At 33.1% G+C, this 15,711-nt stretch overlaps 1 protein-coding gene across 2 annotated transcripts in view; it reads right to left on the reverse strand.

Moving 5' to 3' along the window:
* Window positions 1-15,711, reverse strand: part of IPO5 (importin 5) — a 41,283-nt gene that overhangs the window by 20,002 nt on the left and 5,570 nt on the right. For both annotated transcript variants that reach the window (XM_073212432.1, XM_037024888.2), the window contains 8 exons: window positions 10,899-10,979; window positions 8,220-8,412; window positions 6,392-6,494; window positions 5,161-5,257; window positions 4,842-4,946; window positions 2,680-2,802; window positions 2,476-2,596; window positions 624-711 (listed from right to left, as the gene is read on the reverse strand). In XM_073212432.1, coding sequence (XP_073068533.1) covers window positions 624-711; window positions 2,476-2,596; window positions 2,680-2,802; window positions 4,842-4,946; window positions 5,161-5,257; window positions 6,392-6,494; window positions 8,220-8,412; window positions 10,899-10,979 — 911 coding nt within the window. The remainder of the gene's footprint in view (window positions 1-623; window positions 712-2,475; window positions 2,597-2,679; window positions 2,803-4,841; window positions 4,947-5,160; window positions 5,258-6,391; window positions 6,495-8,219; window positions 8,413-10,898; window positions 10,980-15,711) is intronic.

A 15,711-nucleotide genomic window follows, 5' to 3' on the forward strand; every position in this document is an offset into this window, starting at 1 on the left:
CTGTAACATAATATACCTTTGGGACAACTGAAAGAATGAACAATAGAGCTATGAAGTCCTATTTTTCATATACATATATGAGACCATCATCGTCATTAGCAAATAAGAGACTCTGGTGGCTTTTCCATAGGAATTTTCTTATTTCATATCCATAGGAATATTTCACAGGGCCTCCTAAGTCAAAACAAGTAAGAGAGCAATTCCGGCGTTACTACAGCCGAAAGTTAAACTGTGTCACATTGGGAAAGTAGGGTGTTTCACAGGGAATTGTGGTGAAACAACTATTTTAGGCGAGGTCTATGGATATAAAGGCATTCATCACAATGAAACTTTATACATATTTTAAAAAATATTCTTAAACTACAGAATTAAAGAAAATTTCAGAGTAAGAGAGCAGAAAAGATAGCTACTTAAAAAAATATTATTTACAAAATTTGATACAGAAGTGCATATGGCAGAAAGCCTAAGAGTACCATATTCCAAACCTAAGAGTTTAAATTCAGCTTATGGAACACAGGGGGAATAAATAGGTGGCCTTATTCTAAACTTGTAGCTAAACTCTCACTGCCACCTGAGTTTGTTCTGTCAAGGAACCTCACACAGTATATGGTGCATTTGATTACCTGTCAAAGTCGTCATCTTCTAACTCATCCGCATTCGCCCAGTCCTCATCCTCTTCAAGATCAACCATCATTGCTAACATCTGAGGAACTAAGTAAATAATCATTTCATCCGTTAAGACTGTGGCCTTTAAGTTTTGTCAAAACCATGATTTACAAACAAGAATTTAAGAAGTATAAAAAGAATTTGTCTCTTTAGAGACAAAAAAATTATTTGTCTGTGTCCCCAATATCTGGTTTGCTAACCTTTAACCTTGTCACCACATTTGCTTTGGATCTTGTTCTTTTTTAAGATGTAACATTAAGAACCAAAGTCAAACTCCCCTAATCCTATCACATTCTCTCCCTCTGTAATAAAATCAATTGTTGCCCATTCCCAAACTGCTTCGCACTTCAACTACATATTCTCTACCTAAATAAAAACATACCACTATTTCAAGATATTATTTTTTATATAATAAATGGTATCATACTACACATATCCTTTGGCAATTTGCTTTCTCCTCAATACACATGGATTTTATTTTAATTACTTCATAGTATTCCATTACATAAACACATCATCTTGTTGATGGACATTTTGGTTATTTCCAATTTTTTCTATAATTACAAAATCTGTTTTAATGAGATTCTTTCGATGAGATACTTTTGTCCTTGACAACTATGAGTTCAGGACATGAAATAGCTACAAATATCTTCAATATTACTAAAACCCACTAAACTGCTCTCCACAGTGCTTGCATAAATTTGCACTCCTAAAGTAAGTTTAAAAGGAAGCCTGTCTTATTTTGCAACATTATGTAAAGAGTCCTCTCTGCTTCACACTCAACACTAGATATTGTCAAACTTTCTGACAACTTGTATTCCACAATTATACTTTTACTGAGACTGAGCAGTGTTCCTTAGCTATTTCAGATTCCTCTTTTGTGAACTTACTGTTCCTAGCCTATTTTCTAGATATCAAAATTTTGTTGATTGTGTGCACTGTAACTACCTTCTCTTAGTCTGTAGCTTATTTTTAAATTTCACTTATGGTGTATCCGGTTGGTCAAAAAGTTGTCTTCATAAGTGCAAATTTAGCCATGTTTGCTTCTATGGTTTGTGATTCAGTGTTAAAAAAAATCCTTCTCTATTACTAAGCTTTACTTGTAAAAAGTACCTGTATTATCTAGGTTTTTAGTCAACTAAAATTGGTTTTTATTAGAGAATTTGAGGTTGGGGTATATTTTTTCCCATTGAATAACCAGTTGCCCCAATGACCTTTGATCAGTTATCTATCTTTTTATTTAACGTCAGCTTCCTTTCCCTGTAAGTGGATCTGCTCCTTGTTTCATCGTATCCATTTGTCTATACCTGCATCAACAACAAATTCTACATCTTCACAGCTGACAGGGCAAGAGCTCTACTTTGTTCAGGGAAATTGTCTTGACTACTCCAGACTTTATGTTCTTCACATGAATTTTAGGGTCATTCTTATCATGGTCAACTTTTGGGGATTTTGATTGAAACTATGCTAAATTTATAGATTAATTTGAGAACTAGATTATTTAATTCTTCTACTATTCTTTGAGTATGTTATCAATTTTCTTCATAAAGATCTTATGTATCTTTTGATCTATTTTCAGGTATTAAGTCATGTCTGCTATTACAAGGCTTCGGGGTGTCTGCAGCATAGCCATAGTGGTTAAGATCCATCCACATAAATATGTACAGACATACATTTCCCCAGACTCACCTGATTTTGAAAGGATATTCATTATATTCTCAACTATTCTGTGAACTTACACAATTCTCAGCAACTTTATCCAATAGCTTTCCCACATTAACACCAAATATTTAAAGACCTTTGACTTACTAGTCTGTGCAACAATATTGGTATGTTTTCGTAACATAGCAGCTGCAGTCTCAGAGAGAGTCACGATTACTTCAAGGGCAAGTTGGCGTTGCATATTATTGAGGCTAGTGTCTCCACACAACTACGAAGAAAATGTATTTGCATACATTTAGTAGTTTAGATTATTTACTGAAAATAACAAACAACATTTACTGAAGTATTTACCTTCAGACTTAACTGCAGAGTTGCTTCCAAGTGAGGACGCAAATATTTTGGAACAGTATCTGCAATCTCAACAAGGGATTTTAAGACGGAATCATCATTCTGGTAGCATGAGTCATTTACAGCCTGGAAAAAATTAAACACACAAAAAAAGGTCTATGTTCAAGAGTCATTTTACGATGTCTCATTGGCCACAGCGTTAAGAGGCAGACAACAGAAAAATATTAAAGAGTATTTTTACTAAATTAATAACTCATCAACCTATATAATGCAAATGTCCTACCTAAAGCCACATGTACACCTTCCTTTTGACCATTAACTAGAAATACACAAAATAAAGAGTTCAATCTAAGGCAAAATTAAAACCAGTGGAACTATAAAAACCACCATAACAAACTTAAGACTGTTCAGAAATTCTTTTCATAACCAGAAGGAATCCTTTTTCTCTGTCCTTCCTACAGCCATGTCCTAATCTTTCCCCTACATAAATCCTAGATACATTTACAATGTCCGGTATTATCCAATTTCTCTTTGACATCAAATTTAGTCACTGTGGCATTTAGGTGTGCATTCTATACCTACCACTGCCTAATGCAGAGTGACAACTCCTAGAAGTTTTAGCAGGTATTTTAACTTACTGTAAATTCTGAGGAAGAAAAATGACATTAGACTTAAATAGTTTACTCAAGATTTTTAGGTAATAAACTGCTAAAACAATAGATTGGAATGGTAGTGTCCATTTAGTCTATTTAGTGTCACTGACATAAACTGTCTTTTCAATTTGATAGGAGAAAAGTTTCTCCTAAATCCTGCTAGTAACTCTGAATCATACAGGATTCATGTAGGATCTTTCAGTTTTAGCTCTTTAAATCCTCTTTAGCCCAGTGGTTCTCAACATGGGTACTCTTTTCTTCCACGAGGTGTTTTCTTGGTTGTCACAGTGATTCAGGGGTAAGGGGTAGGGGTACAAGATGTCGTGTACCTTTGGCCACAAATGCTTACAATGAGCTCATACAATCTTATCATCCCTCTCATATTATCATAAATGTCAGACACTTATAAAAAGGAAAAAGTCATTTATAATGATCTGAACCTAGAACCTAATTCACAAATTATTTTTTGCCTGGTTTTAATGTATCATGATTTTTCCTTCTAAATGTAAACACTGTACAAATGAAGAATGAATACATACTGTTTTGCCCAGACCTTTACCATTTCTGGAAATCAAATCAACAGTAATAGCAAATCATGTTTGACTCACCAATGCTGCCTCTGTATCAGTCCACATTCTTAGCTATTCCATTTGTGGAGATCACTTAAAAAAATAATCTAGTCTACTACGTCTTTCCTTGTGGTCATGTCCATGTCTTTTCCATATGGAAAAGCATGACATTTTATTATACATTATTTTCTTTTTATTTCTTTGTATTCACTCGGGGCAATCTACTGATGTTTTTTAAATCTGTCCATGTACATGAGTTAGGTCATCTACGCATTTCATTTTGGTATAGAAAATGGAAACTCACAAAGTATTTTTTATAAAAAAGGGTTTGAGTCTGACAAGGTTGAGAGTAACTGCTCTAATACCCCATCTATTTTATTTTGTTTGAGGCAGAAGGTGTCCTTAGAAGAGCAATGTGAATTAACATAAACTATTTAATTTACAGTACAAGATGTTATAAGCCCTGGGGTTAAGAGTAAGGACTACAGTCCAAATTGGGTTTGATCACATTTCCACCACTTACCAACACCTGTGGCCTTGGGCAAGTTTCTTATCCTCTCTTCCTGAGTTTCCCTTTATGTAAAATGGGCATTAAATTTCACAGGTTACTTGGTTGATTCATGGAAATAACCAGTATGATTATATATTCAGTAATAAGCATGAATTGCTTATATCATCTACATCATAGGAAAATCTTGAAACTCTAACCTAAATATTTTTTCAGAGACTAAGAGTCTATCAAACACAATTGATTTAAGTTCAGTGGGGACAGAGATTTGCATATTTTGTTTTCTCTGTCATATCATCAGTGCCTAGTGACAGCACATAGCAGGCAATAAAAATTTACTGAATAAATGCAGGCACAAGAGAATTCTAATGAGAATTTAAATTACAGAAAATCAATGAAGATATAATTGTCAGCTATTTCATATTATTTTCTTACCTGTAAGAAACCAGGTAACAAGTCTGCAAAATGTTTGAAGAGAACAACATTATGTTCATTTGCAAGTATAAATGCAGCTGTAGCTCTAGCAGACAATGTCCTGATCTAAAATGAAGAGAGTAAGAAATGTCAAACAAGAAAAATTTTTGATGGATGCATGTTCAAGTTTTCTTAACAAGATTAAATTTTATCAGTAAATCTAGTACATATATTTCAAAATACCAAAGTAAAAGACAATTTTCAAGTACATAAATTTCTTTCATGAGTTAGACATTGTATTAAATTAGGTGTTAATATTAATGGCATTGAAATTATTTACCGATGGATGTTCTTGATCTTGCATACACTGAACTAACATCCGTTTGATAACATCTATATAGTGCTGCTGTTGGTTCCCAAAAATTCCAGGGAAGTTCCTATAAAAAAAAAAATCCAAAGTACTTTTTGAAAACTACATTGTATCTTAGTAAAGGGTCAGCTAGAACATCTAATGTTCTTATCTAAAATGTCAGCCTGACTCAAAAGTGTGCATTACTCCTTAAGGTTTAAGGATTAATCCTAATTACCTTCCCATCACCTACCCATCCTTCAATCAATCCTCTTTTGGGGTTGGGTTAATAGAAATAAACATTGAGAGGATTATAACGGCTAGGAGTAGAAGTGTCCCTAGGCAACAACCCATCCCAGCCCTATTTATTATCTTTATCACTCTGTTTCAGTGGGAAGCTGGCTTGGAGTACAGGATGGAATAAAAGCGACCCATGGGGTTTCAGACAGTAGCTGCAGTAACCATGCTTCCTGACAACCTGCTCACAGTCTTGGTGATACAGATGGTCCAGAGTTCCACCCTACTTTAAATTTGGTAACCAATTAAACTGAATACTTTTATTTAATTCTCTACTCTGGATTATAACATAAGTAAGTTGTATTTGATAACTGAAGTAGAAAATGGTGTAATATCTACCCTTATCCTCCACTGATGCTCCAGGCATATCTCATTTAAAAAATGTATACTATCTTGCAAAGTTATAAATCTATATTATAAATGCAGTAGAACTATATGCTAACATAGTAGCACAAAACTGTGCAGATAATAATTTAATTCTAAACTTAGACCATTTGCTTATAAATATGTATGAGTTTATCAAAATACTGTATATATTTGTTTGTTTCGTCATAGAAGACCCAGAAAACAGCTGGGATTCACCAGCATTTTCTTTCTTTGTTTCAAGAGCCACTATTATTAAAGTGGCTTTCTAAAAGCTACATTTAGTATTGTGTCAATCTCCAAATAAAGGAGAAGAAACTCCCAGAAATTTTTTCAGAATCATAAGAGACAAAGGAAAGGAAAAAAATTGGAGAGAACCCTTGCATGGATTATAACATGAAATCAAAAGTTTTGTGTTTCTTCAATTTAACTTCCCACACAACTACAAAGTTTATCTTAAGGCACTATTTTAAGTCTAAGAAATTAGACTAAATGAATTAAAATGTGCTTTGCACATTTATGACATTAAAATTTTTCAGAAAAATTAGATCAATGTATATACCAGAAAATGTGAAGGGCAGCTTCCCGCAGTCCCATATTTTGAGAGCTGACTGAATCAAAAAGGAACTTCAGACCTTCTGGCCACTGGTTGTTGCCATCCTCGTCTAAGAGTAAAGAATTCCAGGTGGAAAGTGTGTAAGACAGAATTTCAAAACATTAAGGGTGAATCCTTTCATTTTAAGCCTCCTTCAAAATACATAGAAAAAAAAGGTATGAGCTATTTTTTAAAAATGTCCAATAAAATTAGGTCCTTTAACCATAAAATTGGCACCATAGGCTTATAAAAGGGAAGTGTGTGAATTTGAGTTACATAAGTACAAATATTAGCAGGTTATATCTAAGGAGGGAGATTTAAAGAAAAGGCAGCACTCTATTTGGTTGGTTGAATCTTATATATATATATATATATACTATTGTTACTAAAGGATGTAAAAAGTAGGCAAAGTTAGTATTTGCTAATAAGATCTTGAAACCAAAATAATTACTGCTTTCAAACTGGAGAAGATATAGGAGTAGGAGTCCCAGGACCAAGAGTGGTGAGTCATGCTATCAATGTGTTATTTTTCAACAATATTTTAAAATACAGAATTTTTGTGACTCTGTAATAAAAACAAGCAACCACAAAAATCTACTGTACCAGTTAGGAGACTGACTGACTATACTGTCACAAAGAACTTAAGAGTCACAGAACTACAGTTGAGTTACACACTTTTTCTTTTTAAAAAAATTTCCCCCATATTTGCTGATATTTTCTGAATTGACAAGTGTGCTACTTTTCTGATACCTAAAAAAAAAAAACTTTAATCTATCCATCCAACATAAAAAATGATGCTTTGAGGGGGAACAGAACAGCTGCTTAAAAAAAATAAATGGAGCGGGCACTCTGAAACATTTAGTAAAAGCTTCCATTATTGATTACTATTGATCACTAATTTTCATAGTGATTTTGAGTTAGAAATATGTCACCTATAAATATTCTTATTTGTACACTTAAGTTAAAAATTCAAAATTAAGATTCAGTAGGTTTTGAACTTGCTTAAAGTATAAAAACAACACATTTCCTTGTAGTTTTTAAGAACTGGTAGGTTAAGCCAAAATGACAAAGAACTTGCATTACTGGTGGCTGAAATTTTAAAATTAGTGTCATGATTTACCAAGCACAACCAACAATATTCTACCAATTAGCCCTTATCTTAGTGAGGTAACTTTTCAACCTTTAAAAATGCCACCTAAATGAACTGGGTTTAAAATTAAACCTATAAATCTGTCAAAGAAAAAAAAGCACGTTCAATTACATTACTAATATTTGTAGTGTCACCAAAGTTTTGACTTTTCGTAAAGTGCATCTTCAAATGTTTCCCTTTATCTCATTCTTTAAAAATATTTATGATGTCCACACTATTGTAGTATAACAGCATATGTGTTCAATTTATTAATACACAAGTATTACAGCAAAAGCATCTGGAGTCAGCTGATCTCTACTTCTACTCCCAAGTTTAATCTACAAAGTAGGCTGTAAATTAGATTGTGCTTTAATAACTTTACACATTAAGGTTAATTAAAAACTCAAAAATTTCAAGCAAACTACAAAATTTGTAGTGTTTCCCCCACACAGATGTTTTGAAGACCACTAGGTATTATGAACACAGTTCATAAACATCTGTAATCTCTAGTCAATAAGCTGAATCCATAATCACTTCCCTTTCAAACATTATAAATGGTACTTAGGCACTCATGAATAACCCTCTAAAAAGACTCCACTTAAAAAAAAAAGGGATATACCCATTTTCTTCTATGATGTAATAATAAAATCATTTGTATATATATACCTATTAAATTCCTGGCTAGCTCTGCAGCAATATCACAAATTTTTTTCCTCATGCTAGACTGTGTTTCCATTTGAATAATCATGAGTAGTTCACTCTTGATGGCAGTCTGAACATCAGCAGGAAGAGTTGGATAGACTTCATCAAATGCAGAGGACAAAAGACGTCTTAGAAGAACAGCAGCCATTTGTCTAGCCTATAAATAGATAATATGGTTGATAACAAGTGTTTTACTAGAGAAAAAATTTCCAACTAGATTCACTCTGCCATTGATGTATTTCACTATTCTATTTTTACAATTCATTTCAGAAGCACTTTGTTAGATTTTTTTTAAAAAATGGGTAAAATACACAAAGCTCTAAACACTTTCATCTACTGTATAGAAAATTCCACCGAAAAGTTACTTTTGTTTATAGCTGAGGAAAGGCACTGAACATATTAGATCTCAAGTAGGAACACTTACCTTAGCAATGATAAACCTGTATTTAATTCCTATTTTTAGAACATTATTTGGTGAAAAAGAAATCTTCATGTAAACTATAAACAATAATTCTTTTCCTACTTTTCCACCTGGCTCACATTCTAGTCTATGGTGTCTTTCTTACCTGATCTTATGCTCCCAGCCTGGCCTGTCTTGCTATATCACCACCCTTTCACTAACCTCACAGATAACACACTATCAAATTCACTTATCTTTATGCTTCACTCATGGAAACAACCACCACTTCATTCATGGAAACACCACCAAGTACTAATCAATCTCAAGGTGTATATTCTTATCCCATTTTAAATCTGCAGAGTATATTTAAATTTTGCATTTACTATGTAATATTCCTTCAGGTTATGAGAAGTCAAGACAAATGCCATCAAAATTTTACCATATTAAATCAATAAGCCATTGAAACATTAAACCCAATTTTTCATGTTCTTTATTTTCTGGGCTGCAGCTACTTACTCATTATCATTATAATCACTCTGGGATTGTGACCAACAGAAAAAACTTAAGCTATACAAATAAAATTTGCCAACTTTTTCTTCCATTCACAGTTGACCCTTGAACATGGGGGTTGGGGTCTGACCTCCCCAATGCAGTTAAGAGTCCACATATAACTTGATTCTCCCAAAACTTAACTACTAATAGGTTACTGTTGACTATAAGACTTAACAATAACATAAATGGTCAATTAACACATATTTTGTATATTACGTATTATATACTATATTTTTCAATAAAGCTAAAGAAAATATTAAGAAAATCACTAGAAAGAGAAAATATATTTATATTGCATAGCATTTACTGAAAAAAATCCACATGTAAGTGGAACCACACAGTTCAAATATGTGTTTAAGGGTCAACTGTACTTACTATAGAGCAATCTTTATCTGAATTACTTTTGGCAGTTAGCAAACTTTTCATTGAAGATTTAATGCTCAAGGAGGATGCAAAGTGGTTGAAATCCTCATAGAAGTAGTTAAAATTTGTGCATTCTCACACATATGCTAAAAGCTATGAAGCCATCCATAGTCAAGATTGTGATTTGACTGAACCAGCTGAGGCTGGTTCAAAATCATCACCTAACTTCTAAATCAAGATTTTAGAAGGGTTCAATACAGGTTTTCAAAGATAAAATTCATTAGTTTTCTTATTATTCTTGGCTCCCAAATTTGTTTTGTAGCTAATCTGCATATTAACCTTCAAGAATTAAAATAGCCAACTGTTTTTAGAGATTTAAGTTACCTTACATATATTTGTTCTTCATATTTGACATTCATTTTGAATTAGAGAAAAATATGTTACAAAGGTAAAGAAGCACCTTTAGTTATCTATCTGAGGTATTATATCATACTGGTTTTTAAGTGTTATCAGAGAACATTAAATTCCAATTTAAGCTGATTGACTAGAAGTCAGATTTAATACTATGTAGTTTAGTGTGAATTCATTACCATCATACATTAATATTAGCAGAGAATCTCACTTTACAAATTTTAAATGCATAATTTCACAGGTAAGACAAGTTTTCTACACTTGATACTTTGGTGCCTTTTCCAAAATACACAGGATATTCACTTAACATTCAATATATACATGAATGTAGTTCTGGGAAGAAAAAAAAAACTAGCTGCTAAATGCATAGAAAAGCAGTAAGAAACTGTAAATTAAGAATTTGGTACAGTAATTAGGTAAGCTGCTAAAAACCATGGCTTTTTAAGGACTCTAAGAAGTGTCTCTCTATTCCTAAATGTCTTTAGCACAATTTTTTACCACCTCAAGATAGCTAAAAGCTTAAAAGATAAAGAGAGAAAGTATTTTTCCAGAAATATTTGGCAATGCATTAAAACACTGAATCAATTTAATTTCCCCCTTTAGAAATAATTGTTTCAAGGAAGAAAATTTCTTATAGCTATCAAAGTCACTTAAATATAGTAATTTTAATAAAATTATTTAAAAACCATGAACTTTTAAATACGCTGGATGTATCACCTGATACGGAAAAAAAATTCTCATTCTTAATACAGGGTACTTAAAATTTTTTTAAGTCTAAAGTAGCTTTTAGCAAATAATAAGTTCAAAGTTCTGGTTAACATCTGTACAGTAAAAAGTTCTCATTACCCACTCTGACGACAATCTAATAACCAACTTGTTTTCTAAGAAAGCCATAGTCTCAAATATTAAAGTAGTACCTCCTCAGCAGCGGTTGTGTTTCTGATGGCTTGTAAGAGGAATGTGATCTTTGACTGGCCTGGGATATTCTCATAAGTTTCCTACATGAAAAAGAAAACCATTAAATGTTAGACTATGTTAGAAAACTTAGGTACACCACCGAAAAGAAATGAAAAAAATGTGGAAGATCCATGCATGAGAAATCATATAACCTATAACATAAGTCTAGGGTTAAATTTTTCTTCTGTGACATAAAATACACTGTAGATAGGTTAGGAAAGAAAGGATGTCAAAGGAGTTCCTTACCAAGTTCCTTTCTACAGTGATCTCTTCAAGAGATTTTTCTATATATGTGGACACTTTCCTAACTTTTGCTCTCCCAGTCAATAAAACTCAAGGCCTAAGAGGGCCAAAAAATTAATAATAATGACCTGAGCTACCATGCTGTAAAGTACGTGCTCACTCAACACAGAAGTGGTCTGAATTACCATTACTTAACAACTACTGGAGACATGCCTTGAATGAAGCAAGTTAGAGAAAGGGAAAGAGTTCAAATTCTTTATGATACTTTTTCTTCAAGCAAGGATTATACTAAAGCCATATTACATACATATATAAATGAATATGGGCAGGAAAAATTTGGCCAAGAGGTTTTGTTTCTTTAGTATCACCCTAATCTACAAATCTAGGCTTTGTGAGTCAGGACACTTCTTTCCTTTTCCATTAATAATGTAAAATGAGAGCAAACTGTTTAACAGTAAAAAGAAGTTGATGCCAATAAAAGACAGATTTTCAGAATGGATTAAAAAAAAAAAAGACCTAAGTATATGTTGTCTACAGAAGTTGAAGTATAGATTTATGAACATGTATAAAAATTCTAACAATATCAAGTCTTCTCCTGTGGAAAAATCATCATTTTAATTATACTGCAGTTGTTTTCCCCATGAAGCCTTTTGGTGAATATAGACCCTTCGTATCAACCCACTTTAAGGTATAAAATAGACAACACGTTAATTTATTAGCAGCCCAAGCTCACAGAGCTTGCCATCTGCTAACATATACCACTGCCTATAATCTATCTGGTTTCTTTGGACAGAAGTGACAAGGACAAGAGAGGGAAAACAGGGCTTCTCTGAATCTACATCTACCTTACACTTTTTAAGTGCTCCAAAGGCATCCCTGAGATCTGACAGATAAGGAAATAAAGGCTCAGAAGATAAATGATTTCTCTAAGGTCACAGACAGTAAATAGAACTCCGGTCTTCTGAAGCCAATTGTACTTAAAATCTCCCTGGCACTGCACGCTCTCTCTGGATTTCACCCTTGGTGGACAACTCCAGCAAACACCAGTTCAATTTGTGCAATGCTGCAGTTTTCAAACTTCTCAAAAGTATCTCCATCTGGGGGAAGAACCAATTTTGGAGAAAGGAGAATCTCAAAATCTTCTGATAATAAGTTCCTCTCCAGTACATGAGCACACAGGAACATAACAATGCTGAAAACTGTGACAAAAAGTATTCAGAGCTGAGAAGATGGTCTGAATTTATCCAGAAATGAGATAATTTATGTAAAGATATTCATAAGATGATTACAAAATGGCTATGTACCTTGAGGTTTTCCAGTTTTTCTTTATCAAAGCAACTGAAAAACCTGTTTAGCTTTTTCATTTAGTCTCTCACCAGTACCAATAAAAATGTTTTTTTATTCCTTGTACCTAGCTTAGCTCCTGACGCACTGTAGATGCTATAAATGTTTAAAACTTAAATTTCCAGTGGTCCTAATCAAGTTTTAGAAGAAAATTCTTTACCAGGCTCTCACTCTCAGAAAATGTAAACTTTGAGGAGCTCTATTCCGCTTAGAGGGGACTATCAGTGTGACAGTTTTACTATGCCAATTCTAGTAGAGATTTATAAACATTAAGTCAATATTAAACTATTCCATAATGAATTAGTAGTCAATGCAGGAAGTTTAGTATGAGTGCTACCTGACTCCCGAGAGTGTGTTCTCCCCATCTGGTATGTTCTATTGTGGCAATACAGATATAGTAATACATCAACACTGTAACACTGGCCAAAGATAATAGTTTGGCAAAAGGAACACAGCCTTAAAATCAAAAGTGTAACTTTTTCTTAGCCTAAGTAGACTAAGTTCCACAAAGAAACAGGGATGATACCCCTTCCTCTTTGTATTCCCAGCATCTAGTATATCAGCGTACAGCCAACATAAAGATTATTTCTAAAGCTATTTCTAGCACTGGCCCAGACAGGTTCAATGTTAACCTGTGTTGAGGCATAATCTCAATTCCATCTGATTCCACTATAAACAATCACACAATGTAAAGCTGATTTCACCTTCCCACTGTCCTGCCCATAAAGGAGAAATGCTAATATGTACTTGTCTTACTCATCCCATAAATATTTATGATGAGCCTGCCTTGTATACAGAAACATAAAAGAGGGGACAACTTTTATCAAAACCTTGGTTCCTCCAAAATTAAGTGTGTTTGTCAATACGTTACACCCTTCCAATTCAAATTTCATTAAAGAAGTTCTATATATGAATTAGTGAGGAACAAAGTCAATGGAAAAAATCAGTAATATACAATCCAGTCATTTAATAAAAGACTTAAGTTTATGTTTTATAAAAATGTCATATTGCCATTGCCATTCAACTTTGGATTACTTGTCAATTACTTATCCAACTGTTTATTCATGTTAATTACTGTATTCTGAGACACAGAGGCATTTAAATTGTATCTTCAAATATCATAAACACCTTTTATAGTTACAAGAGAAAAATCTTCTTAGACTTATTAATAAAAAGAGTGAAATATATAGCTTACCAAATGGTTGATACAATAGAAATAGTTTTATAATTTTTTAAAGTTTTGAGGACCGTCATTTATTTCAACTAAGTACTACAATGAAAGACATTCTTCTATTGTACTTTATTTCATATCAAAATACAAAAAAGTCACCTTAGTCAACAGTTTGGTATTTATGTGTCAACTAAGTTTTTTTATTTTGGGTAAGTAAATTACAAAGATATTTAATGATTCCTTGCCAATTCTTTAGTTCAAAAAAATTCTCTAGTTGGCTGTAAAGGACTGTAATACTGAATTTTATTTAGTTTGATTACTTTTAAAAGGCTCATTTCATAAGGCAAAGAAGGAGAAAAACTGAAGTGTCATTATGTGCAGTTATTTCTCTTCTCAAATAGTATTTTGCTTTAAGCAAATAGTGCTATATATTATTCAGTGCCAGGGAGCTTCCCCTCTAACATTTACTTTTTTTGTGTCAAATTAAGAAGAGTGTAATACTTAGTTTACATATTAATACATTCTAACGATCTACAAAGTAAAAAGGTTAGTATCTGAATGTCTTCATTATGAAAAATGAGACTAAGAGAACAACTATCCCGATTTTCACCTGTTCTTCATGAGAAAATGTGCTGAATGCTGCAAACTATCCCCAAGGCATGACGTGATAAAAGATTTACAGCTGGCACCAACTGGAATTCAAGCTGAACCAGACACTGGTACTTAGTCTAACAGGAGAGATTCCCCACTAGGCTCGACAATAGAGACTTAAGCAACTGGAGGGAAGAGGAAGAATTAAACTGGCTTACTAACTACGATTGTGTTCTGCTTTGCACCACATGGAAATTTCTATTATGGGTCGGGATTAAGAACTTATTTTGGCAAAAAATTATCTCTGGAGTTAGCAGGAAGTATTAAAATGCTTTCATAGGCATCATCACATCCCACTGATGAATGCAAATTGATTCAATCAAGAAATGCACATAATTCTTAAGTATCCTACAAATATACCTGGCAAAGTCAGAAAAGACAGATATACTTGTATGCCCACGTATACCACTATTTTTAAGAGCAGGACACTGGAAACCTCAACGTTCATTCATAGAGGGTTGAATAAATACTACATCCATGTGATGGAAGACTACATAGGTGCTTTAATAAAAATCTCTTAAGTGGCAATGAGAAATATTTTGAATGAAGAATCCAACTTGCACAATTGGATTTTTAAGCCTATTCATGTAAAAATGAATGTATACAAATAAGCTTGTAAGGATGTGTCCAAGGAAAATTCACAAAACACCTAAAAGCGGTCGGTTACCTCTGGGGAATGGGATAAAAAACTATTTGCACTGCTTGATTTTTTTACCCTGAGCTTATATTACATGTATAATGAATAAATCAAGTCATTAGGATTAAGTCAATAATTTTTAAAGAGCTTTTACACACAGAACTTTCAGTGTATTTACTTCACGTATTATAAAACCACTAAATGTAACCAGCATATCCTAAATCTATTCAAAGTATTAATTACACTATTGTGATTTTAAAGACAACTACAAACTCATGAGTCCCCAATTTCGTAAGATGTACGTAAAATAAATTTTTGCTCTGTAAAAAAATCTGGCTGAACATCCATCACTCAAATATAAAATATCTTCAATCATGTGGTGGCAAAGAATTCCATATATAATCAATTTTGAAGACAGCGTCTCAAAGTAACACTTAAAAGAAAATTGTAAAGTTTATGCTCTTCCCTTGAAGTGTTTCACATAAACCGTGGTCTAGACATTGACGGGAAATATCAGCCTTCTTTCGAACCAAGTGTGCCTGACTGTTATTTGGCAAATGAACTTGCAGATACGTTTGAAATAGCTCTTAAACTGTATCCTCAGCTCCACGTTTGGAGGCCAAGAGCCAGAAGTGGTTAAAAAAAGATAAAAAGATTCAGGTTAGATTTAATGAAATTAAAGACTTAAACATATGGCACTGGCCCAGTTAAACTACGTAAGTCCCAG

Source organism: Manis javanica, chromosome 9 (assembly GCF_040802235.1).
Source record: "Manis javanica isolate MJ-LG chromosome 9, MJ_LKY, whole genome shotgun sequence".
In the NCBI taxonomy this organism is placed as follows: domain Eukaryota; kingdom Metazoa; phylum Chordata; class Mammalia; order Pholidota; family Manidae; genus Manis; species Manis javanica.